General features: G+C 48.2%; 2 protein-coding genes across 3 annotated transcripts in view; one reads left to right on the top strand and one right to left on the bottom strand.

Annotated features, from left to right (window-relative positions):
* Nucleotides 1-4,291, bottom strand: part of mix23 (mitochondrial matrix import factor 23) — a 32,547-nt gene extending 28,256 nt beyond the window's left edge. Inside the window, exon 1 of one of the 2 annotated variants that reach the window (XM_067992993.1) lies at nucleotides 3,535-4,291. In XM_067992993.1, the coding sequence (XP_067849094.1) occupies nucleotides 3,535-3,585 (51 nt within the window). In that variant the 5' untranslated portion in view covers nucleotides 3,586-4,291. The remainder of the gene's footprint in view (nucleotides 1-3,534) is intronic. The other variant, XM_067992992.1, reaches the window with a different exon arrangement.
* On the top strand, nucleotides 3,747-26,167 carry LOC137327312 (protein FAM162B-like). Its single transcript, XM_067992990.1, has 4 exons — nucleotides 3,747-4,256; nucleotides 13,482-13,590; nucleotides 17,153-17,261; nucleotides 24,259-26,167. Exons 1-4 carry the CDS (start codon nucleotides 4,040-4,042, stop codon nucleotides 24,358-24,360), a joined length of 537 nt encoding a protein of 178 aa, XP_067849091.1. The 5' UTR covers nucleotides 3,747-4,039; the 3' UTR covers nucleotides 24,361-26,167.
* Nucleotides 26,168-27,014: the final 847 nt, after the last annotated feature.

Genomic DNA, 27,014 nt, shown 5'->3' with positions numbered 1-27,014 from the left:
CATTGCTGTGGGTCTGGAGTCACATACAGGCCAGACCGGGTAAGGATGGCAGGTTTCCTTCCCTAAAGGACATTGGTGAACCAGATGGGTTTTTACGACAAGGTGTAGTTTCATGGCTACCATTACTGATACTAGTTTTTTTTAAATTCCAGATTTTTTATGCCACTGGAAACAGTTTCTCGTTATTTACTCTAGCAAAACCATTCATGATTTTGAACACCTGTGTCAAATCTCCTCTTAACCTGCTCTGATCTCAGGAGAACAACCTCAGCGTCTCCAATCTCTCCACATAACTGAAGTCCCTCATCCTTGGTACCATTCTACTAAATCTCTTCCACACCCTCTCTAAGGCCTTGACATCCTTCCTGAAGTGTGGTGCCCAGCATTGAACACAATACTCTAGCTGAGACCTAACCAGTGATTTATAAAGGTTTAGCATAACTTCCTTGCTTTTGTACTCTATGCCTCTATTAATAAAGCCCAGGATCCCATATGCTTTTTTAACAGCCTTCTCAACTTGTCTTGTGACCTTCAAAGATTTTGTAGGCGTACTCCCAGGTCTCTCTGTTCCTGCACTCCATTTAAAATTGTACCATTTAGTTTATAGTGCCTTTTCTCATTCTTCCTACCAAAATGGATCACTTCACACTTCTCTGCGTTAAATTTCATCTGCCACGTGTCTGCCCATTTCACCAGTCTGTATGTCCCCCTGAAGTCTGTTACTAACCTCTACATTGTTTACTACATTTCTGAATTTTGTGTCATCTGCAAACTTTGAAGTTATACCCACTATATCCATGATGTGGAGATGCCGGTGATGGACTGGGGTTAACAATTGTAAACAATTTTACAACACCAAGTTATAGTCCAACGATTTTATTTTTAATCCCACAAGCTTTCGGGGGCTTTCCCCTTCCTCAGGCGGTGTGGAGATGACAATTTCGAATCCTTCGCATTTTAAGATCACATAACAAAGCCTGGTGATTACTGCCCGTTGCCAAGGCAATCACAGTGAGCAGACAGAAAGGGGTCATCTAAAAGGCCACTGAACATACAACCCCCCAAAAAAAGAGAGACAGACAGAACGAAGACAGTCAATGACCCGTTATATTAAAAACAGATAATATTTGTTCGCTGGTGGGGTTACATGTAGTGTGACATGAACCCAAGATCCCGGTTGAGGCCGTCCTCATGGGTGCGGAACTTGGCTATTAATTTCTGCTCGACGATTTTGCGTTGTCGTGTGTCTCGAAGGCCGCCTTGGAGTATGTTTACCCGAAGGTCGGTGGCTGAATGTCCATGACTGCTGAAGTGTTCCCAGACAGGGAGAGAACCCTCCTGTTTGGCGATTGTTGCGCGGTGTCCGTTCATCCATTGTCGCAGCGTCTGCATGGTCTCGCCAATGTACCATGCTCTGGGGCATCCTTTCCTGCAACGCATGAGGTAGACAACGTTGGCCGAGTCACAGGAGTATGAACCGTGCACCTGGTGGGTGGTGTCCTCTCGTGTGATGGTGGTATCTGTGTCGATGATCTGGCATGTCTTGCAGAGGTTACCGTGGCAGGGTTGTGTGGTGTCGTGGACGCTATTCTCCTGAAGGCTGGGTAATTTGCTGCGAACGATGGTCTGTTTGAGGTTGGGTGGCTGTTTAAAGGCGAGTAGTGGAGGTGTGGGGATGGCCATAGCGAGGTGTTCGTCATCATTGATGACATGTTGAAGGCTGCGGAGAACATGGCGTAGTTTCTCCGCTCCGGGGAAGTACTGGACGACGAAGGGTACTCTGTTGGTTGCGTCCCGTGTTAGTCTTCTGAGGAGGTCTACGCGATTTTTCGCTGTGGCCCGTCGGAACTGTCGATCGATAAGTCGAGCATCATATCCCGTTCTTACTAGGGCGTCTTTCAGCGTCTGTAGGTGTCCATCGCGTTCCTCCTCGCACTACATGTAACCCCACCAGCGAACAAATATTATCTGTTTTTAATATAACGGGTCATTGACTGTCTTCGTTCTGTCTCTCTCTCTTTTTTTTTGGGGGGGTTGTATATTCAGTGGCCTTTTAGATGACCCCTTTCTGTCTGCTCACTGTGATTGCCTTGGCAACGGGCAGTAATCACCAGGCTTTGTTATGTGATCTTAAAATGCGAAGGATTCAAAATTGTCATCTCCACACCGCCTGAGGAAGGGGAAAGCCCCCGAAAGCTTGTGGGATTAAAAATAAAATCGTTGGACTATAACTTGGTGTTGTAAAATTGTTTACCTCTATATCCAAGTCCAGGTCATTAATATATATCAAAAAGAGCACTGGTCCTAATACTAACCCCTGGGGAATATAATTGTCTACTTCCCTCCAGTCTGAAAAACCATTCACCACTACCCTCTGCTTTCTGTCCCTTAACCAATTTTGTATTCTTGCTGCCACTGTCCCTTTAATCACATGGGCTTTAATTTTGCTAACAAGTCTATTATGTGGTACTTTATCAAATGCCGTTTGAAAGTCCATATACACATCAACCGCATTTCCCTCAGCAACCCTCTCCGTTACTTCATCAAAGAACTCAATCAACTTAGTGAAACACGATTTTCCGTGCTGATTTTTATTTATTAGCCCATACTTTTCCAAATGCCAATTAATTTTGTCCTGGATTATTGTCGTTCCTCAGTAACCTAGGATACATCCCATCTGGACCAGGTAACCTTTCTACTTTTGAATATTGCCAATCTTTTAAGTACTTATTTATCTATTTTTATCCTATCCGATATTACTACTACCTCATGTTTTCCCCACCCCACTCCATTGATGAGGTCTGCTGGGGCAGAGTTGGAGTGCAGCAGGTGGTTTTGCAGTAAACTTCGAAACAGTTAACCTCCAGCACAGAGTGGCTCAGTGAAACAGCCTAAACATGAAGGTAGAGAAATTCTAATGTAATCAGCCCCTTACACTACAAGGTTTCTGATTCTCTAACAGCTCCAGTGGGTAAACGCACTGCCCAGCGTGCGGTGAGCCGCCTCGACCACGAGATTCTCGGGCTCAATTTCCCCTAATAACTGACCTCACATTATTCCAAAACTATACTACATTAAACGAAATAAATTTAGTACAGGCACTCGCGTGCTGCGAGGTCCAGCCAGTTCGGATAAGTGGTGACCCAATGCAATATTTTAAAATCTAGATCAAAAATGAAATGTGGGAATGATTGATCCTCGCGCACTGGGCAACAATCCAAAGGGCAAACTGCAAACCCCATGGGTATCCCCATTAACCGCGATTACACGGTCCTTTAATTCAGGCGGCGGTGAATGCTCGGCCCCCCGCTCCCCCGCGGAGGCTCAGCGCGCTCCGGGTCATTCACCGAGGGTCAGACACAACTGTCCGCTTTCCCTCCGCGCCACAGTCTCCCGAAGGACGATTCACGACACCACCCGCTTCCCCTGCACTCGGAAAGGCCGCGGCGAGAGCAGAAACCGGCTCGGCGGGCTTATAGGCAACAGTAAACGGGGGGGGGAGCAGGTTCGGTCCCTCAGCCCGCGGCTCCTCACCTGAAACTCTAGGAAATCCTGGCAGTTCAGCTCCTCACTGGGCGCCGCCATCTTCTCGCCGCCTCCCAGGACCCGCTCACCTGCCCCGCTCGCCGCCTGCACGCATTGCAGTCACCAACTCAAATGTAAATCAGATCAACATCGCCAAGATGCACGGAGTAGATATTTTTAGAGACCCCGAAAAAAAAAAACCATTATAAAAGCTGCCTGTCAGAAAAGATGCTATTCGGTCACATACTTTGTCAAGGATCAATCCAGACAGGTGCCACTCGCTGGTTCGAAGCCTGTCGTCTGCCCGAGTCTCCCTCAGTGTGAATCCGCCTCTTAACCTCTCTCATGTCGACAGGCGACTCTTATAGAATAAATGTACCGATTTTAATCACATCGATTAGTGTGTTTTAAATGTGAAGAGGGCGCCGCTGACCCCTGACTCGCGGGGTCCTCCTCTCCCCCCCGGCGGGGAGGTCGTCTCTTCAGTCTCCAGTTAGCCGGACGCCGCCTCGGGATGTGGAGGTGCTCCTGTGCCGCGGCCGGAGGCCTTACGCTGGCGACATCTTGCAGACCAGGGACGGACGTGGCGCTCAGGCGGTTCCCGGGGACCAGGGGGCATGGGGTAAACCGGGAGCGGGTGGTTTCATGGGGCGGACGATGGTTTTCGAGTAAACCTCAGGACAGCAACCCCCCGGCGCAAACCGGCTCAGTGAGACAGCGGCAAAGTGAAGGTAAAGGAATGGAGTCGCGAATTGAATGTCATTTCTGTTATACGGTTTCTGGTTCTCTGATGAATTCAGTGGGTAAATGCACTGCCCGGAGGGCTGGGCCGGGCTGACAAGGGGGCGGGGGCGGGGGGGGAGTGGGGGAAGCTTGAGCTCAAATTCGGTTCTCCCTTCTCCCTTCTTGGCAGGTCGGCTGATTTCGGATTGGGCAGCTGGAGGGTTGTTCCTCACTGCCATCAACCTCTCATATAAACCCCCCTCCCTCCTCACTCATTCCCACCTCCCTCATTTCCCCTCTCCTCCTCCTCTACCCTCTTACAATCGCCAGACAGGAGGGTTCCCTCCCAGTCGGGGAACACTTCAGCAGTCAGGGACATTCAGCCACCGACCTTCGGGTAAGCGTACTCCAAGGCGGCCTTCGAGAGACACGACAACGCAAAATCGTCGAGCAGAAATTGATAGCCAAGTTCCGCACCCATGAGGACGGCCTCAACCGGGATCTTGGGTTCATGTCACGCTACACGTAAGCCCACCAGCGAACAAAAGCTATCTGTTTTTAATATAACGGGTCATTTGCTGGCTTTCTCTGCCTTCCAGATGTTTCTGCCTCTCTTTTTTCCTGTTTGTTTTTTTTGTTGAATGTATATTCGGGGGTTCTGTAGGTAACACCTCTCTGTCTGAACACGGTGATTGCCTTGGCAACGGGCAGTTGCAGGGGCGGTCTGTAATCACCATGTATTGTTCTGTGATTTATAAATGCGTAGGCTTCGAGGAGCTCCTGACATTTACCTGAGGAAGGAGGAAGCCTCCGAAAGCTTGTAGATTTCAAATAAAATCGTTGGACTATAACTTCGTGTTGTAAAATTGTTTACAATTGTCAGCACAGCTGCCAGTGGTGAAGTGATTCAAATCGGGGATGTGCAAGAGACCAGAAATGGAGGAGATCTTGTAGGGCTGGAGGAGGTTACAGAGATAGGGAAGGGCAAGGCAATGGAGGGATTTGGAATTTTAAAATTGAGGCGTTTCCGGACCGGGAGCCAATGTAGATCCATGAACACAGGGATGATGGGTGAACGGGACTTGGTGCAAGTTAGGATACGGGCAGCAGAGTTTTGGATGAGCTCAAGTTTATGGAAGGTGGAAGATGGGAGGCTGGCCGGGAGAGCATTGGAATAGTTGAGTCTAGAGGTAACATAGACATGGATGAGGGTTTCAGCAGCAGATGAACTGAGGCAGGAGCTGAGACGGACAATGTTACGGAGGTGGAAGTAGGCAGACTTGGTGATGGAGCGAATATGTGGTCGGAAGCTTATCTCAGGGTCAAATAGGACGCTAAGGCTGTGAACGGTCGTCATGATGTGGAGATGCCGGTGATGGACTGGGGTTGACAATTGTAAACAATTTTACAACACCAAGTTATAGTCCAGCAATTTTATTTTAAATTCACAAGCTTTCGGAGGCTACCTCCTTCCTCAGGTGAACGATGTTTTCAACTTGGTGTTGTAAAATTGTTTACAATTGTGAACGGTCTAGTTCAGCCTCAGACAGTGGCCAAAGAGAAGAGTGGAATCGGGGCTAGTGAACGGAGTTTGTGGCAGGGACCGAAAACAATGGCATCGGTCTTCCCAATATAGAGTTGACGGAACTTTCTGCTCATTCAGTACCGGATGTCAGACAAGCAGTGTGACAAATCAATAAATCAATGATTACCTCTCACCCCCTCTGTGTGTCTCTGTCACCCTTCTCTGTGTCTCTCATCCCCCCCCGCCCCAGCGTGTCTCCTTCTCGCGCCACCTCCTACCCCCCCCCCCCCCCTCGCGTGTCTCCCCCTTTCGGCAACCCTCCCCCTCTCGGCCCCCCTCTGCGTCTCCCTCTCTCGGACCCCCCCCACCGGTCCTCTGCGTCTCCCTCTCTCGGTCCCCCCCCCCAACCCCCCTCCTCTGCGTCTTCCTCTCTCGGTCCCCCCCCTCCTCTGCGTCTTCCTCTCTCGGTCCCCCCCCTCCTCTGCGTCTCCCTCTCTCGGCCCCCTCGCCCGCCCCCTCGCCCCCCCCCTCTCTCGGCCCCCCCCCCCCCTCTCTCGGCCCCCTCACCCCCCCCCCCTCTCTCGGCCCCCTCGCCCCCCCCCCCCTCTCTCGGCCCCCTCGCCCCCCCCCCCCCTCTCTCGGCCCCCTCGCCCCCCCCCCCCTCTCTCGGCCCCCTCGCCCCCCCCCCCCCTCTCTCGGCCCCCTCGCCCCCCCCCCCTCTCTCGGCCCCCTCGCCCCCCCCCCTCTCTCGGCCCCCTCGCCCCCCCCCCTCTCTCGGCCCCATCGCCCCCCCCCCCCTCTCTCGGCCCCATCGCACCCCCCCCCCCCTCTCTCGGCCCCCTCGCCCCCCCCCCTCTCTCGGCCCCCTCGCCCCCTCGGCCCCCCCCCTCTCTCGGCCCCCTCGCCCGCCCCCCCCTCTCTCGGCCCCATCGCCCGCCCCCCCCCTCTCTCGGCCCCATCGCCCCCCCCCCCCTCTCTCGGCCCCATCGCCCCCCTCCCCCCCCTCTCTCGGCCCCATCGCCCCCCTCCCCCCCCTCTCTCGGCCCCATCGCCCCCCTCCCCCCCCTCTCTCGGCCCCATCGCCCCCCTCCCCCCCCTCTCTCGGCCCCATCGCCCCCCCCCCCCCCCTCTCTCGGCCCCATCGCCCCCCCCCCCCCTCTCTCGGCCCCATCGCCCCCCCCCCCCCCCCTCTCTCGGCCCCATCGCCCCCCCCCCCCCTCTCGGCCCCATCGCCCCCCCCCCCTCTCTCGGCCCCATCGCCCCCCCCCCCCCCCTCTCGGCCCCATCGCCCCCCCCCCTCTCTCGGCCCCCTCGCCCCACCCCCCCCCTCTCTCGGCCCCCCCCTCTCTCGGCCCCCTCCTCTCTCGGCCCCCTCGCCCCACCCCCCTCTCTCGGCCCCCTCGCCCCACCCCCCCCCTCTCTCGGCCCCCTCCTCTCTCGGCCCCCTCGCCCCACCCCCCTCTCTCGGCCCCCTCGCCCCCCCCCCCCCCCTCTCTCGGCCCCCTCCTCTCTCGGCCCCCTCGCCCCACCCCCCTCTCTCGGCCCCCTCGCCCCCCCCCCTCTCTCGGCCCCCTCGCCCCCCCCCCTCTCTCGGCCCCCTCGCCCCCCCCCCTCTCTCGGCCCCCTCGCCCCCCCCCCCTCTCTCGGCCCCCTCGCCCCCCCCCCCTCTCTCGGCCCCCTCGCCCCCCCCCCCTCTCTCGGCCCCCTCGCCCCCCCCCCCTCTCTCGGCCCCCTCGCCCCCCCCCCCCTCTCTCGGCCCCCTCGCCCCCCCCCTCTCTCTCGGCCCCCTCGCCCCCCCCCTCTCTCTCGGCCCCCTCGCCCCCCCCCTCTCTCTCGGCCCCCTCGCCCCCCCCCTCTCTCTCGGCCCCCTCGCCCCCCCCCCCCTCTCTCGGCCCCCTCGCCCCCCCCCCCCTCTCTCGGCCCCATCGCCCCCCCCCCCTCTCTCGGCCCCATCGCCCCCCCCCCCTCTCTCGGCCCCATCGCCCCCCCCCCCCTCTCTCGGCCCCATCGCCCCCCCCCCCCTCTCTCGGCCCCATCGCCCCCCCCCCCCTCTCTCGGCCCCATCGCCCCCCCCCCCTCTCTCGGCCCCATCGCCCCCCCCCCCTCTCTCGGCCCCATCGCCCCCCCCCCCTCTCTCGGCCCCATCGCCCCCCCCCCCTCTCTCGGCCCCATCGCCCCTCCCCCTCTCTCGGCCCCCTCGCCCCCCCCCCCTCTCGGCCCCCCCCTCTCTCGGCCTCCTCGCCCGCCCCCCCCCTCTCTCGGCCCCATCGCCCCCCCCCCCCCCCTCTCTCGGCCCCCTCGCCCCCCCCCCCCTCTCGGCCCCCCCCTCTCTCGGCCTCCTCGCCCGCCCCCCCCCTCTCTCGGCCCCATCGCCCCCCCCCCCCCCCTCTCTCGGCCCCATCGCCCCCCCCCCCCCCCCCTCTCTCGGCCCCATCGCCCCCCCCCCCTCTCTCGGGCCCATCGCCCCCCCCCCTTTCTCGGCCCCCTCGCCCCCCCCCCCCCTTTCTCGGCCCCCTCGCCCCCCCCCCCCTTTCTCGGCCCCCTCGCCCCCCCCCCCTTTCTCGGCCCCCTCGCCCCCCCCCCCCCTCTCTCGGCCCCCTCGCCCCCCCCCCCCCTCTCTCGGCCCCCTCGCCCCCCCCCCCCCCCTCTCTCGGCCCCCTCGCCCCCCCCCCCTCTCTCGGCCCCCTCGCCCCCCCCCCCCTCTCTCGGCCCCTCGCCCCCCCCCCCTCTCTCGGCCCCCTCGCCCCCCCCCCCACCCTCATCTCGGCCCCCTCCTCTCTCGGCCCCATCGCCCCCCCCCCCCTCTCTCGGCCCCATCGCCCCCCCCCCCCCCTCTCTCGGCCCCATCGCCCCCCCCCCCCTCTCTCGGCCCCCTCGCCCCACCCCCTCTCTCGGCCCCCTCGCCCCCCCCCCTCTCTCGGCCCCCTCGCCCCCCCCCCTCTCTCGGCCCCCTCGCCCCCCCCCCACTCTCGGCCCTCTCGCCCCCCCCCCCCCCTCTCTCGGCCCCCTCGCCCCCTCCCCCCCTCTCTCGGCCCCCTCGCCCCCCCCCCCCCCTCTCTCGGCCCCCTCGCCCCCCCCCCCCCCTCTCTCGGCCCCCTCGCCCCCCCCCCCCCCTCTCTCGGCCCCCTCGCCCCCCCCCCCCTCTCTCGGCCCCCTCGCCCCCCCCCCCCCCCTCTCTCGGCCCCCTCGCCCCCCCCCCCCCCCTCTCTCGGCCCCCTCCTCTCTCGGCCCCCTCGCCCGCCCCCCCTCTCTCGGCCCCCTCGCCCCCCCCCCCACTCTCGGCCCCCTCGCCCCCCCCCCCTCTCTCGGCCCCCTCGCCCCCCCCCCCCCTATCTCGGCCCCCTCGCCCCCCCCCCCCCTCTCTCGGCCCCTTCGCCCCCCCCCCCGCTCTCTGTCTTACAGGTATTAGAAATTTATATCATACTTGATTTTAAACTATTATTTAAATACAAAATGTATGACAGAATTTGTGTTCATTGTAGTTGTGGAGTTTCTCTGTAGTGTAGACTGTGGAGCTGGGTTGGGGTCACAAAACTGAGACACTACAATGCCCCACTAGTCCCTGGAGGGCATAATTACAGTTTGATAACTTATCATAGGCAGTTTCAATTGTAAATCTGAACATTGAAATCCGATTTTTGGTGTGTATAGAATTTTTAATAAGACTGCATTCTGAAATAATCACTCTTGTGCGACATGCTTTGTATCCCACATGATGTGTTCAGTAATGTATCTTGTATTTTCAATTGTTGCACTTTGAGTACTCTAGTGTGAAAAAGTGTAGCAATAGCTGTATTTTTACCCTTAATGTTAATTTGTAAAACTAAACGTTTATATGCACACATTTGGTAGATGATAAGACTGTTGTACTCCAAGTGTAAGAGAACACAGTGGTGCTCTGCATTCAGTACTCTGAAGCAATGTCTGGCACTGAAAATGCTTCACATAGAAATACAATAGTGCACCTGAGCATTAAGTTAGATTGGGATATTAAGTTGATGAAAAGCTTCAAAGAGTTATAGTGGGGTAAGAGAAAAGTCTATTTGACTAGTCAAGCACATTCCTTCAATAGACCATGCACAATTTTACTTAACTCTTTAGTTCCTGAGGAAAGTGCAGAGCCACAAGTAAAACTTCCAAGAAAACAAAGCTTAATTTTCTGTTTAATTCTCTCATTTTTATCTATTTATTTATTTTTATTCGTTCATGGGATCTGGGCGTCGCTAGCAAGGCCAGCATTTATTGCCCATCCCAATTGCCCTTGAGAAGGTGGTGGTGAGCCACCTTCTTGAACCGCTGCAGTACGTGTGGTGAAGGTTCTCCCACAGTTCTGTTAGGAAGGGAATTTCAGGATTTTGACCCAGCGACGATGAAGGAACGGCGATATATTTCCAAGTCGGGATGGTGTGTGACTTGGAGGGGAACGTGCAGGTGGTGTTATTCCCATGTGCCTGCTGCTCTTGTCCTTCTAGGTGGTAGAGGTCATGGGTTTGTGAGGTACTGTCGAAGAAGCCTTGGCGAGTTGCTGCAGTGCATCCTGTGGATGGTACACACTGCAGCCACAGTGCGCCTGTGGTGAAGGGAGTGAATGTTGAGGGTGGTGGATGAGGTGCCAATCAAGCGGGCTGCTTTGTCCTGGATGGTGTCGAGCTTCTTGAGTGTTGTTGGAGCTGCACTTATCCAGGCAAGTGGAGAGTATTCCATCACACTTCTGACTTGTGCCTTGTAGATGGTGGAAAGGCTTTGGGTAGTCAGGAAGTGAGTCACTCGCTGCAGAATACCCAGCCTCTGACCTGCTCTTGTAGCCACAGTATTTATGTGGCTGGTCCAGTTAAGTTTCTGGTCAATGGTGACCCCCAGGATGTTGATGGTGGGGGATTCGGCGATGGTAATGCCGTTGAATTTCAAGGGGAGGTGGTCATTGCCTGGCACTTGTTCTGGCATGAATGTTACTTGCCACTTATCAGCCCAAGCCTGGATGTTGTCCAGGTCTTGCTGCATGTGGGCACGGACTGCTTCATTATCTGAGGGGTTGCGAATGGAACTGAACACTGTGCAATCATCAGCGAACATCCCCATTTCTGACCTTATGATGGAGGGAAGGTCATTGATGAAGCAGCTGAAGATGATTGGGCTTAGGACACTGCCCTGAGGAACCTCTGCAGCAATGTCCTGGGGCTGAGATGATTGGCCTCCAACAACCACTACCATCTTCCTTTGTGCTAGGTATGACTCCAGCCACTGGCCAGTTTTCCCTCTGATGGTCTAGTCCTTTTGTCGCACTTTGGGATTTTTGACCATTTCATCATGGAAGGATTCAGGTGCGATTTACATAGACATGTTGCATTTATGATACAGTGAGTTCACAAAGGTTTAAATTCCAGTTTGCAGTTAGAACTTGGGGGTGGGGGGAGAGGGGAAGCACAAGTCGTGCGGTTAAGTCAGACAAGTCAACCATTGTAACTTATCCTTGATGACCTGGGATAATAGCCGGTGGTAAGTTGCTATCTTTGTTTCAGATACTTCCAGTGCGTATTCACACAAGATGTTGGGAGGAACTGAATTCATGCATACACATCATTAGGTACTCTGGTTGGGCCTCCATCCTGCAAGGCAGTAGCCAGTTTAATTGACAGGCCTAATGGCCAGCCCCTGGACAGAGAAGAAGTGAGAAGTATTGCCCTCAGCTTCCTGTGCTCTGATACAAAAGAGTGCAACACATGTTCAAGGTCAGTTGGTAAAGTTTGCTGATTGATGCAGGAAGGCCTAGGACAGCCTGCCTTAAGAGAGGACCTGATCAGGCCCAGAGTGAGCTTTACTCTTGATTTTGTGTTGAGGACGACTAAAAGAAAGTGTTAGACAATAGCCGAGACAGTGTGGCATATTTTTATTATTTTAAGTTGAAATGTGGTGAAATTTGCAATAACTTTTACTCTGTACATTCACTGACAGTAAAATAAAACAGTTTACTAATCTGCACCTGGCTTCGTCTCACCAAAGTATTAATGAGCCTGCCTTTCGGATGATTGTAGATGCACAAGTGAGGGCACGTACGATGATTGTGATATCCAGCCCATATAATGAGGAGTCTGATTCTCACGCGCCCCCCCCCCCCCCCCACTGTACGTCTATATTGTGTTATGAAAGTAAACATGTGATCTTGAGTGACGTGAGTCAGCTTATGGGAGAGACCAGTGATGCTAACCCAAGAGGTTATGTAAGGCAGGCTTGAAATTTGTATTGCCTGTATTGAAAGAAAGATAGATTTGCATTTATATAGCGCCTTTCACGACCTCAGGACATCCCAAAGCACTTTACACTTCAAATTTACATCATTGGTTGTAGTCACTGTTGTAATATAGGAAACTCCATAGCCAATTTGCACACAGCAAGATCCCACAAACAACAATGAGATAATGACCAGATAATTTGTTTTAGTGATGTTGGTTGAAGGATAAATATTGGCCAGAGAACTCCCCTGCTCTCTGAATAGTGCCATGGGATCTTCTACATCCACCTGAGAGGGCAGACGCGGCCTCAGTTTAACATCTCTTCCCACAAAACTGCACTGAAGTGCCAGCGTAGATTATGTGCTTAAGTCTCTGGAGTAGGACATGAACTCATGAACGTTCTGATTCAGAGGCAAGAATGCTACCACTGAGCCAAGGCTAACCCATAAGGACATAAAAAACCTACAGAGGACATAAAAAACCTACAGGGGGATATAGACAGGCTGGGTGAGTGGGCGGAGATTTGGCAGATGCAATACAATATTGGAAAATGTGAGGTTATGCACTTTGGCAGGAAAAATCAGAGAGCAAGTTATTATCTTAATGGAGAGAAACTGGAAAGTACTGCAGTACAAAGGGATCTGGGGGTCCTAGTGCAAGAAAATCAAAAAGTTAGTATGCAGGTGCAGCAGGTGATCAAGAAGGCCAACGGAATGTTGGCTTTTATTGCTAGGGGGATAGAATATAAAAACAGGGAGGTATTGCTGCAGTTATATAAGGTATTGGTGAGACCGCACCTGGAATACTGCATACAGTTTTGGTGTCCATACTTAAGATATACTTGCTCTCGAGGCAGTACAAAGAAGGTTCACTCGGTTAATCCCGGGATGAGGGGGCGGATATGAGGAGAGGTTGAGTAGATTGGGACTCTACTCATTGGAGTTCAGAAGAATGAGAGGCGATCTTATTGAAACATATAAGATTGTGAAGGGGCTTGATCGGGTGGATGCGGTAAGGATGTTCCCAAGGATGGGTGAAACTAGAACTAGGGGGCATAATCTTAGAATAAGGGGCTGCTCTTTCAAAACTGAGATGAGGAGAAACTTCTTCACTCAGAGGGTAGTAGGTCTGTGGAATTTGCTGCCCCAGGAAGCTGTGGAAGCTACATCATTAAATAAATTTAAAACAGAAATCGACAGTTTCCTAGAAGTAAAGGGAATTAGGGGTTACGGGGAGCGGGCAGGAAATTGGACATGAATTTAGATTTGAGGTTAGGATCAGATCAGCCATGATCTTATTGAATGGCGGAGCAGGCTCGAGGGGCCGATTGGCCTACTCCTGCTCCTAGTTCTTATGTTCTTAACACCTTATTTGTACTTTTGATATTTTGATATTTCTGCAATGTTGGTGTAACATGAACTAGTTTATCAGGGAACTGTGTTCTATGAAAATAAGCTGTGTCTCTATATTTCTTTCAGAACGCCCAGCATTCAAATTACCAGGATGCAAGCCTTCAGGTTTTGATAAAAAGATGTTGGTGTGGACTGGTCGTTTCAAACGAGAAGAGGATATACCAGCTGTGGTTTCGTAAGTGGTGAAACGGGTATGGGATTTTACTGGTTGGTGGCTTTTTAAATAGGAATGTTGGTGCTGCCTTCCTTTTGTAATTTTTTCTTTTTATTAATTCAGTCACCTCACTGCCTGCAACAGTGACCAGTAGAAACAGTTGAAAATAAAATGACAACAGTTGAGATTTGTGCATAATATAGCACTGATGTAGTTTGAGCAGTCGTTGTGTACTAAAATGTAATTACTGATAATTTGCTACCTAAAACCAACCAGTAATCTGATTGTCAGTACACTCGGTGGTAGAAATACCAGTTCACATTTTATGGCATACGGTGCATTGTACTTTTGTGCATCTGCCACTATAGGAGTTGTAGTGAGAAAGTACCCAAAAAGTAGTTGCATGCGCTTGGGACACTTAGCCAAGGGAGCAAGTAGATTTCTTTCCCACCTCCATCACACCCACTGGCTCCATACGTTGGTTTCTGATCCCTGGCTGTCACATAGCTGCTGCAATTAAATATTGCTGCTGTGCTCCTCACAGGGAAGATAGAGAGTAAATACAGATACCCAGCATGCAATTTTTTTTCCCTTTTCAGATGCTCTTTTACTACTTTTATTTTTATATTATATGTGGCATTGCTGTCCTTAATTACTGCTGAAACTTCAAAATTACACTCAGAACCTCCAAGGCTCTCTCTAGCTTGATGGCAAGATTCTGCTGCTACTTCTATTGTCCTGCACTTCACCCTCTCTACCATGCAGCACCAATGCAGATCACGGGGGGCAGTCCTTAGTTATGGCAACTCACTTTGACTGCATCCTCCTTTCTCTCCAGACAGCACAGGCCTTTCATCATCAGTTCCTGCAAATATCACCAGCTGCATCCTTCATATAATACCCTGCCTAGTTAATATAAATGTTAACTGCAACTCGTGGCTGGCCAGAGCACATATGCTCAAAGCTGTATTTCTGTTTCCTTCTTCACATTACCAACGATCAGAAAAAATTCTGGTTTGTGTATGGAGGGTTCTCGTTTTTTTTTGTGTATGGAGGGTTTTTGTTTTTTTTGTGTTTGGGTAATCTCACTTTTTGTGTATATGATGGTTTCACCTTTTGAGAGCTTTTTGTATGTACGAGGGTAATTTTTACGTATTGGAACTCACATTTCTGTATAATCATATGTGGCCCACTTACTGAATATGACACTTGTATCTGTACCCCAGTTCAAAGGGTTGGACATTCTTGGTCTGCATCACTTTACTGGACAAAAGAATTACTGACCCATGTGGTCCTGAGCTGCTCTTCTGCCCCACGTTCTGTATACGGATTTATTCACTTATGTAACCGATACACGAGGGAACAGATTTTATTTGTTTTCTGGAACCAATCACTTTCTCTCTCTCTCTTAAACTTTTTCCTAAATCCTTTGGTGGAAATGTGAAAACCACCCCACCCCTGCAACAGAATTATCTTTGAACTTAGTGGAAGTAATGCTACTGGAGATCTGTTTCAAAAGTTCTTTTGTATTTTAAGCTATTGGGAGAGTTGAAGAATTTGTGCTTGTTTTCATTGGAAAAACTGGAGATTTTGAGGTGATCTGATTGAAGTTTCCAAGATTCTGAAGGAAATTGACGATTGATCCAGGCAAATTGTCCACTAATGGTTTAAGTAATAGGGAACACGTTTAAAAAAAAATATATGATCTTGGGAGTAAGGAGGGAAGTTGAGTGGAACTTTCATCACCCAAAGGAAGAGTTGTAGATTAAATTATCAGGAAAGGTTATTGAAGCAGAAAAAAATAACCGTTTTCAAAAGACATCTGGCTGCTTTTATGGGTAAAGAAGGAATGTAAGGATATAGTGAGAAGATAGCACGGTGAACCTGATCTGTGAGGAAAAAAGGAACCGGCTTGTAGAGCTTAATGGCCTCTTTCTGTTAATTCTTATATTGTAACTGTTGAGGAATTGCAACACGACTAAAACTATTTGTATATGGCTCTAATTTATGGCATAAATTATATTTTTAATGCACTGATTTAAAAACTTTACGGCCTTGTTAAACGTATGCCATAAAATGTGAACTGATATTTCTACTACCGAGTGTACTTTTACAGATGGTATCCACATGGCATTAAGTGGGTGTTAAAATTAGCTCCCAATAAGTCAACACCATCGCATTTTTTTAAAAATCCAGTAATTTAAATTAGGGGTTCCCATGGTTTCCTGTTTTGTGCCATGCACAGAAATGGCAAGGGGACGTGGTGAGAAAAGTAAAACTTTTACAAATAATAGATTTTAGTTCAGGTAGTCAGGTTGTAGTAAATCAGCATCCCTAGATGACTTGAGCCCTGCCTTGTTATTTCAGTTTGACATTGTCCAATCTATTCTATTCAATTTAGTTGTGTAATTTGCTGCCAATAATGTTATCAAGTATTTTAGTACACATCTGTTATTTTTCCACAGTATCTTCACTGCCTGATTATCATTAAGTCTTATGCTCTTTAGATATTAAATGCAATGTGCAACTACCAAAAAATTGCAAGTCTCTGCATGTCCTCTTCAAAAAAAACTTTCTTTGCTTCACATTTTTAAGAAGCACCTATTTTGGTGCATCTATTTAGGACATGGATTTGTTCCCAAGTTCCCCTCTGTAGTGATTTTGATCTCTGGCCAGTTGGTGGAGCAAAGTGGATGCTATTGGAAGGGTTGGAAAATGAAAGCAACTTGCCGAGTATATGGAGGTTAAAAGAATACAAAAATAACTTAAAAGTATAGTACCATTTTTTTTCTTGTATGCAGGAGCGGTACCTGTTTTACAGTGTATAAAACTTTCGGCCCATCCGTCTGTGCGAACCTGATGACCTACGCTCTCCCCATTGCCCTCTATGTTCCTCTGCTTCAAATATTTATCTACTTTTTCTCTTAAAAGATGGAATGATCTCTGCTTCAACTACTCCCTGTGGCAAAGCAACTCCCTGTGTAAAGAAATTTCTTGTAACTTCTCTCCTCACTCTTTTATACATAGAAATTACAGCAATGAAACAGGCTGTTCGGCCCAACCAGTCCATGTCGGTGTTTATCCTCCATATGAGCAGTATCCTAATCCCATGTACCCATATTCCTTTATTCCCCTTTCCTTCAACCATCTATCTAACCTGTGCTTAAATGTTGACATGATCTCTGCTTCAATCACTAACTCCAGTTGTGTATTCCACAGTCTCACAGCCCTCTGGGTAAGTTTCTCCTGCTCTCTGTCCTTAATCTCTTACATTTATTCTTACATCTATGTCCCCTCATTCTAGACCCCTCAATCATTGGAAACATTCTGTTTCTATCTACTCTGTCCCATCTCTTCATAATATTTATCACTGTAGCTGTGTGCAATGTGAAACATTTTCATGTTCACAAGGTCCCAGATGCACCATTGATGTCGCTGCACAGTTATCAATTTGCATTTCCAGCAATTTGCGGCTCAAAAATAATACGATCTGAAGGGTGATGATTCCATGATGGATAAAGACTAACTAATGGTTGACTGGTTTACGTTGATAAATTAGATGTGTATTTAATTTCTGTTTTAGGTTTGAGATGATCGATGCTGCAAGGAACAAAATGAGAGTGAAAACCAGTTATATTATGGTAGTCATGACAATTGTAGCCTGCTTTGCAACAGTCATTTCAGCGAAGAAGGTAAGGAGAAATCTTACTATCTGCTTCAGGAATGGAATGAATGTTATAACTTAAGCTCAGTTTTCTTAATTAATTTCAATTTCCTTTACCTTGCTTGAAGATCCAGACCTTCTGTAAGTCACATGACCGATAATTATACTTATTTGGGTCACAAAATGATGACTTGAATTATGTCACAAGTGTTTACACCTCAGCGACCACTTGCTTGAACCAAATGGTTTGAGCAAGTGGTCGCTGAGGTTTATTCAATTTAACAACATGGGATTGTATTGTGTGTGTCCAATGAACAGCAAATGGATGCAAGTAAGTTCAAGGTACTTAGAATAGTGACCAGTCCCAAGCTCTCTCGATGGTCAGAGTGCAAATGAAACTAGCAAAACCAAACCTGTATTAGTGTACTAGGGGCTAGGGCACAAATTGTAATTTTATACTCAGCGAAGAGTGTACTCCAGGTAGACTGTGCTTATACAGTATTTTTGTAGTACATTTCTTAAATCAAAACAAAGTCCCTTCAAAACTATGCCTTCATAGTTGGATCAACATATCAACAGCTGCCAAAACTTTAAATACAGTGCAGAATTACATAGTTGATTCATTGATGTTCATAGTTGTGTAAAATGCTCATCACCTTAATGCAACTTGCTAAATTTTCCAAGGATTCATGAAACACATAAGGAATGCTGCACCATTGTTCAACAACAATATGCATTTATATAGCACCTTTTAACATAGAAAAACATCTTGAGGTGTTTTCAGAACATGATAAGTGTAACAAGTTGAGAACTTCACCCATGCTGTCGGACATTGCTGAGTACACACCAGGACTGAATGGTGCCGAGAAAGGTTCTGACACCAAAGACGCTTTGATGCCGATAGTTTTTTTTTATTCGTTCATGGGATGTGAACGTCACTGGCGAGCCCGGCATTTATTGCCCATCCCTAATTGCCCTTGAGGTGGTGCTGAGCCGCCTTCTTGAACCGCTGCAGTCCGTGTGGTGAAGGTTCTCCCACAGTGCTGTTAGGAAGGGAGTTCCAGGATTTTGACCCAGCGACGATGAAGGAACGGCGATATATTTCCAAGTCGGGATGGTGTGTGACTTGGAGGGGAACGTGCAGGTGGTGGTGTTCCCATTTGCCTGCTGCTCTTGACCTTCCAGGTGGTAGAGGTCGTGGGTTTGGGAGGTGCTATCGAAGAAGCTTTGGCGAGTTGCTGCAGTGCATCCTGTGGATGGTACACACTGCAGCCACAGTGCGCCTGTGGTGAAGGGAGTGAATGTTGAGGGTGGTGGATGAGGTGCCAATCAAACGGGCTGCTTTGTCCTGGATGGTGTCGAGCTTCTTGAGTGTTGTTGGAGCTGCACTCATCCAGGCAAGTGGAGAGTATTCCATCACACTCCTGACTTGTGCCTTGTAGATGGTGGAAAGGCTTTGGGGAGTCAGGAGGTGAGTCACTCGCCACAGAATATCCAGCATCTGACCTGCTGTTGTAGCCACAGTATTTATATGGCTAGTCCAGTTAAGTTTCTGGTCAATGGTGACCCCCAGGATGTTGATGGTGGGGGATTCGGCGATTGGTAATGCCGTTGAATGTCAAGGGGAGGTGGTCATTGCCTGGCACTTGTCTGGCGTGAATGTTACTTGCCACATATCCAGGCTTGGGCTGATGTTGTCCAGGTCGTGCTGCATGCGGGCTCGGACTGCTTCATTATCTGAGGGGTTGCGAATGGAACTGAACACTGTGCAATCATCAGCGAACATCCCCATTCCTGAGCTTATGATGGAGGGAAGGTCATTGATGAAGCAGCTGAAGATGGTTGGGTCCAGGACACTGCCCTGAGGAAGTCCTGCAGCAATGTCCTGGGGCTGAGATGATTGGCCTCCAACAACCACTACCATCTTCCTTTGTGCTAAGTATTACTCCAGCCACTGGAGAGTTTTCCCCCTGATTCCTAATGACTTCAATTTTACTAGGGCTCCTTGGTACCACACTCGGTCAAATGCTGCCTTGATGTCAAGGGCAGTCACTCTCACCTCACCTCTGAATTTCAGCTTTTTTGTCCATGTTTGGACCAAGGCTGTAATGAGGTTTGGAGCCGAGTGGTCCTGGCGGAACCCAAATTGAGCATCGGTGAGCAGGTTATTGGTGAGTAAGTGCTGCTTGATAGCACTGTCGACGACACCTTCCATCACTTTGCTGATGATTGAGAGTAGGCTGATGGGGCGGTAATTGGCTGGATTGGATTTGTCCTGCTTTTTGTGGACAGGACATACCTGGGCAATTTTCCACGTTGTCGGATAGATGCTAGTGTTGTAGCTGTACTGGAACAGCTTGGCTAGAGGCGGGCTAGTTCTGGAGCACAAGTCTTCAGCACTACAGCCGGGATGTTGTCAGGGCCCATAGCCTTTGTTGTATCCAGTGCACTCAGCCGTTTCTTGATATCACGTGGAGTGAATCGAATTGGCTGAAGACTGGCTTCTGTGATGGTGGGGATATCGGGAGGAGGCTGAGATGGATCATCCACTTGGCACTTCTGGCTGAAGATGGTTGCAAACACTTCAGCCTTGTCTTTTGCACTCACGTGCTAGACTCTGCCATCATTGAGGCTGGGGATGTTTACAGAGCCTCCTCCTCCCGTTAGTTGTTTAATTGTCCACCACTATTCACAACTGGATGTGGCAGGACTGCTGAGCTTTGATCTGATCCATTGGTTGTGGAATTGCTTAGCTCTGTCTATAGCATGTTGCTTCCGCTGTTTAGCATGCATGTAGTCCTGAGTTGTATCTTCACCAGGTTGGCACCTCATTTTTAGGTACGCCTGGTGCTGCTCCTGGCATGCTCTTCTACACTCCTCATTGAACCAGGGTTGATCCCCTGGCTTGTTGGTAATAGTAGAGTGAGGAATATGCCGGGCCATGAGGTTACAGATTGTGCTGGAATACAATTCTGCTGCTGCTGATGGCCTACAGCACCTCATGGATGCCCAGTTTTGAGCTGCTAGATCTGTTCTGAACCTATCCTATTTAGCACAGTGGTAGTGTCACACAACACGTTGGATGGTATCCTCAGTGCGAAGACGGGACTGTGCGGTGGTCACTCCTACCAATACTGTCACGGACAGATGCATTTGCGATGGGTAGATTGGTGAGGACGAGGTCAAGTAAGTTTTTCCCTCATGTTGGTTCGCTCACCACCTGCCACAGGCCCAGTCTGGCAGCTACGTCCTTCAGGACTCGGCCAGCTCGGTCAGTAGTGGTGCTACCGAGCCACTCTTGGTGATGGACATTGAAGTCCCCCATCCAGAGTACATTCTGTGCCCTTGCTACCCTCAGTGCTTCCTCCAAGTGGTGCTCAACGTGGAGGAGGACTGATTCATCAGCTGAGGGAGGGCGGTAGGTGGTAATCAGCAGGAGGTTTCCTTGCCCATGTTTGACCTGATGCCCTGAGATTTCATGGGGTCCAGAGGCTGAAAGGTATGATTCTGTGAGTATGGCTGTGTCAGGCTGTTGCTTGACTAGTCTGTGGGATAGCTCTCCCAATTTTGACACAAGTCCCCAGATGTTAGTGAGGAGGACTTTGCAGGGTTGACTGGGCTTGGTTTGCCTTTGTCGTGTCCAGTGCCTTGTGGTCCGTCCGGTTTTATTCTTATTATGACTTTTTTTAAGCGAGATTTTACAACTGAGTGGCTTGCTGGGCCATTTCAGATGGCAATTAAGAATCAACCACTTTGCTGTGGGTCTGTCGTCACATATAGGCCACACCAGGTAAGGACGGCAGGTTTCCTTCCCTACAAGGACATTAGTGAACAAGATGGGTTTTTACGACAATCCGGTAATTTCATGGCCACCATTACTGATACTAGTATTTTAATTCCAGATTTTATTTAATTAATTGAATTTAAATTCCCCAGCTGCTGTGGCGGGATTTGAACTCATGACTCTGGATTATTAGTTCAGGCCTCTGCATTACTAGTCCAGTAAAATAACCACTATGCTACCGTAGCACTGCCTGACATTAAGACATTGTCAGCACACTTTCGCATTGAATTCTATTTGGCAGATTACATTTGATCCTTCCAGAGGTAACTATTTGCCTAGTAATGTTGCTTGCCACGAACAAGGATCCCTCAGCTCAGAAGATCTTGTACCTCCTGGGACAATAACGCTGAAGTAACCATAATACTCTACGGTATATTGGGATTATGCTGCCTCAGCGATAGTCAAAAAAAGCATGAATATCCTGCTGAGGAACATTGGAACGCTTCTCATGCAATAACCCAAATCCTGGCTTTGTATTTCTGATTTCCTGCCATGAAGGAAGAGGAACATGCCTGTACCTGCATGGTATGGTCCCAACCACAACAATTCCACTGGAGGCTCCTTCTGAGACATTGACAGACTCCCTCTTCACAAGTAACTATACCTAGCATTTGAAGCCCTTTGAATTTGCGAGGGTAAGTTTCTTGCATGGAAAACTGCACTTTCAATGTCAATTTAGGGTTTGTAAAGTTAGTGAACTGGCATTTACCTGATAATGTAGAACATTAACCAGATATGTCCTATTCAGAAATAACCAGACAAATCTAACCCGGTCAGTTACTCCCCTTTCGGCCACTTCCCATTCATCAGGAAAGTGATGGACGGAGTCCTCAAACATTGCCATCAGAAAACATCTGTTCACCAATAACTTGCTTGCTTGACATCAAGGTGGTATTTGACACCAAGAAGCCGTAGCAAACCAAGGCCAGTGAGTCAAGGGGAAAACCCTCCCGTGACGGAAGTCATACCCAGCACAAAGGAAGATGATTGTGGTTGTTGGAGGCCAATCATTAGATCCCAGGACATCACTGCAGGAGTTCCTCTGGCAGCATCCTCTTCAAATGCTTCATTAATGACCTTCCCTCTGTCATAAGGTTGTTTGCTAAAGATTCTAGTGTTCAGTTCTATTCATAACTTCTCTAATAATGAAGCAGCCAATGCCAGTCTACAGCAGCACCTCGACAACTCCAAGGCTTACAAGTGGTAGGTAACAGTTGTCACAATAGTGTCGGGCAGTGACTATCTTCAACAAGAAAGGACCCGACCACCTCCCTCACCTTCAGTGGTACTACCATCACCTGGCGGTCACCACTGACCAGAAGGTTAACTGAATCAGCCATATCAATAACATGGCTACAACAGCAGGGCTGGATACTCTGCATTGAGTGGTTGCCCCTTGACCCCTCAAAGCCTCTCCACCATGTCTTAATCAGGAGTGTGATAGAATACTCACCACTTGCCTGGATAAGTGGAGATCCAACAACACTCCAGTAAGTTTGACATTATGCAGGACATCATTAGTCTGCTTCATTGACACCTCTGCCACAGGACTCCGTATTCAACACCTCCACTTCTGGCACACTCTGGCTGCGGTGTGTACTGACTACAGGATGGACTGCAGGAACTCACCAAGGTTACTTCCACAGCACCTCCCAGGCCCACAACCTCTACCACCAAGAAGGACAAGAGCTACAAGATCTCCCTCCAAGTGACACACCATCCTGACTTGGACATATACCGACAATCTCTCATTGTTGCTGGATGAAAATTCCTACCTAACACCATTGTGGAAGGACAATCACAAGGACTACAGTGGTTCAAGAAGGCGGCATATTGCCACCTTCTCGGGCTAACTGGAGATGGACAACAAATGTGGCTGGATGCTGCCGGAGGAACGCCTGGAGACGGGCAGCAACTGTGGCTTTGTCAATGTCCAGTATATGGTATATGCAGAAAGGTATACTTTTCAGAAGTTAGTGATGCAATTTCAGTTTACCTTCAGATCAGTAAGAACTGATGCAGGTCTTAAAAGATTTATTTGATAGGTAGCATGAACGGCCATCCTCCCTTATCTACAATGCGAAGGGCAATGCCTGAAACGTTGACTTGTCGTTTCTTTCCACAGATGTGCTTAACCTCCTGAGTGTTTTCTGCTTTTGTTTTACCCGTAATTGAATTGTGCAAGGTGTGAAATATAAGGGAATTAATGGGTAGCAAATCAAGAAAATGGGTGTCAGAATCAGAACATCAATTATTGGTTATTTAACATCCAGCTGTCTCACCTGGCTAGGTGAAGTGTATTAAGTAAGAGCTGCAGGGGGAGGGGGAAGAGTGAGAGACTCCGAGACTATGCAGAGTAAACATTTAAACAGTTTAAAATGCACATCCCCGCCCCCAATTTAAAAAAAACCCACCCATTTACCACTGTTATACACAGGATTTTAAAATATTTATTATATTGAGATGTCCTAGCTGAAGAAGTTTGTGGAATTGCAGCAGAAATTGCCCTTGAGGTGCTGCAGATTTCTAGAGGCTCTGGTTAAAGGGTATTTGTTATGATACACATCTTGTAATAATGTGCAAGATTCTTGGTGCTTAAGGACTGTATTTAATAGTGTGTGCCTATAAAAGCTTGATCATTCCATTACAAGTACATCTGTTGGCCAATTACAGATGGTGATAACAGGTGTAGCAAGCAACCTCCATCCTAATCCTAAAGCATCAAGTTAGACATTCTTAAACAGGTATAAGTGTGTGGCTGAGAGTCATTAGTACCTTTTAATATTTAGAAGAATTAGGATGATGACAGATCATTGTTAATTTGATGCAGCTTGTCTAAGGAGAGGAATGCTTGCGGCTTGCTGGCTGGATTTCTAAAATAAAAGATATGAAAGATAAATAAAATATTAAACCAGTGCATTGATAGGAATGAAAAATCAAATGTGGCCGTTCCAAGTCTCTCACTACATTGCTAATGCATGCTTCCAATTAGATCTTCTGCCTGAGGATTCAACATAACTTTCAGGACATGGATCAAATATGATTGAGATGACAGCAGTGAAGTTAATACTATGTGAAACTATTAGCTGCTATTTGAATTCTGTGGAATGTTTCAAAGCCTGAATAGATTTGGTATGTAAAAATTATGGCATACTACTTTTTCTTCCATATATATTTGCAGGCTGCTCGTAGACACGAATCACTGACCGCCATTAACATGGAGAAGAAAGCCAAGTTGAAAGAGGCGAGGCAGCAAGAAGCAGAGGTTACCAAAATCCAATGATTGAACGTGGACCGAAACTGAGGCTAGGTCTGTCTTTAAAATATATCTCTACATTCTTGCAATGTGAACGCAAGTGACATTAGTAGTATATCAAAGTACTTTGCTCTCTTTTTAAGAAGCTCCAGGTCCCTTGACATGTAACCTATTTAAAAAATAAACATGCTACACACTAATTTATAGAGGCTGTTTTGATTCAGATTAACAGGATTAGTCATGAAATCTGACAAACTGAATGATACTCAGACAACACACATGGCGACACGAAGGGTATAGGAGACCTCACGATAGTTACTGAACTCTGTCGCAGAGTGATTAGCCCATGGGTCTTCCCCCACCTTCCCTTACAATGGTCTTACTTTTTAATCCTACCTCCTCCATGACCTTCACTCTTGGTTAACACTAACTTACATCAGTTCAGCATTCCAGAGTCTCAACAAAAGTTGTCCGTACAAATACAGAAAAAGTAAACATAGTTGTCAAACAGGTCGATATATATTAGGTTAGAACTACACAAGTGTCACTTATATGAAAACAGACTGCACAGCCTTGCAAAGGCACCTTGGTGATTTGAGCTATCTAATGACGTTCTACTGATAACGCCTCTTTCGATTCTGCAAAAGCTGTCTTTTAACTACAGAGTCCCAAACATAGAATGGATTTTTTAATAAAGCCCTTTCCTGCTAGTGTTCCTTACAATTACTGTGCAGAGATCCTGCCTTTTGGGCTCTGGAGGAATCCCTTTACACTTTTAATTATGTTAGATGCTTCTTAATAGTGTTTCCTCTGCCTCCTTAAACTTTTATTGATTTAAATTTTCTTGTTATTGATTGTAAGTGTAAAATTCATGGTCAACTAAATGATGGAATTTTTAGTAACCTTAAATGAGATTTCTGACTTCAGTTTATTGATATTGCAGACTTCATTCTATATTGACAGTAGACCAGTTTGTAAATATATATGAGCTAAAGCTAAATATTTATTCAGCTCTTGATCTGAATATGTAGGCTGTTGGTCATGTGTTAACTTGTTTGTAACAGGAGATTTGATTAACCAGAAAGATGCTCTGGTCTGTGTATCACTTTTAACTCACTGGTGTAATCAGAAGGTACTCAAATGAGGGAGTAAAATATGTAACTGTTTCCCTAATCAGGAGATTCTACCCAAGTGCCATTGGATGGAAAAGTCACTTTTTTTAAAAATAGGGAAATGCCTACAAGTGAAGCACATGTATTTGCAAGTGAACAATTGATATTAAACAAACATTCACAGTTTTGAACATTCATACCATAACTATGAATAATTTTGCTTGGAACTGTAGGAAGTGCACATTTTTAAAAATGACAATGCAAAATCACAAATTAGATTTTTCAAAAACCACTAAGAACTGGATGTTTATTTGTGTAACTAACTGGTTTGGATATTATTTATGCAATGGATTTGCACAGCCATTTTACCAGATAACAGTATTGCAGGGTACAATCATAATCCAATTTGAGCAGCAAAATAGACAATGCTGGAAGTGTCTGTCAAAGAACATCAGCAGTTCAGTTTTGGAATAAATGTCAAGTAAACTGAATTGAGGCTTTCTGCCTTCAAACCATCTCCATTGAAGGATGTATCATACCAGCTGATCACAAGTCAACATTGGCTATCAAGACAGATCATGCAGACGGGTATGAGCCTTCTACAAGGTGGGAATATTGGGGATGTTTAGCATAAAATTCAATTGTTAATTTTAATATTTAATAAGCTGGTTCAATACCATGTTTTTGTAGAGTTTTCTGAATAAAAGCAATATAACAATTAACTCAAAGTTTATGTTCAAGTGCTAGTGTTTCAAGTCTACTTATATTCATTTAAAGTGTCTCCTAGTGCCAATAGAAACTCGGATGTGGGAACAGGAAAAGATTAAATAAATTCATGTGTTATCTACTCTAGAGTTTGTACATTAGGAATATTCTTTTACAATTTGATTTCTTACACAGAGGGCTATGAATATTTTTGAATTAAAAAAATCACCATCAATCAACTCTTGACTTACTTAAAAAGCTAATTTTTCTTGCTACCACAACTGTTAAGGTTTGCTAAATGTTCTGTTTGTGTACAAAAGTTTCACCCCAACAGCCTTTAAGTGTTGAAGGAACAGAACTGTCATTTGCAGCCACTGCTTTGAAATCAATCTGGTGTATATTAAATACATTAAACAAAAATATGCTTTATTAACTTTGTAAAGTATATGGGGTAATTTTCCAATTTCACAATCTGTGGAAAGCCTCACTTGACTAGAATGCACATTGGAAATTTGGGTTTATACTGCCCAGTTTTCCAGCCATTACATAGAATGTGCAGGCCATATGGCGCAACTGGTCTATGCCGGTGTTAATACACCACATGAGCCTCCTCCCACTCCTCTTCATCCAACCCTATCAGCATATCCTTCTATACCTTTCTCCCTCATGTACTTACCCTTAAATGTTCTTTAAAATCTCAAAAATATCTATTAGGCCACAATAAAGTCTCTTCTAGCAAGAATAAACCAAATTTCTCCAAGCTTTCTTCATAGCCCAGAGACCTGGTTGTTTTACATTGCAATTCTCAAGGACAATATCCTTCCTATGACATGGTATAATCACTAAATGCTTGAAAATTACTGG

This window comes from Heptranchias perlo, chromosome 11 (assembly GCF_035084215.1).
Source record: "Heptranchias perlo isolate sHepPer1 chromosome 11, sHepPer1.hap1, whole genome shotgun sequence".
NCBI lineage: Eukaryota > Metazoa > Chordata > Chondrichthyes > Hexanchiformes > Hexanchidae > Heptranchias > Heptranchias perlo.
This window is presented reverse-complemented; position numbering and strand designations above follow the sequence as displayed.

Excerpts from the sequence above, each read along its gene's own strand:
- LOC137327312 (XM_067992990.1), top strand. The coding sequence starts at position 4,040 with ATGTGGAGGTGCTCCTGTGCCGCGGCCGGAGGCCTTACGCTGGCGACA. Across the intron at positions 13,591-17,152 it reads GATATACCAGCTGTGGTTTC|GTTTGAGATGATCGATGCTG; the intron begins GTAAGTGGTGAA and ends TTTCTGTTTTAG. Across the intron at positions 17,262-24,258 it reads CAGTCATTTCAGCGAAGAAG|GCTGCTCGTAGACACGAATC; the intron begins GTAAGGAGAAAT and ends ATATATTTGCAG.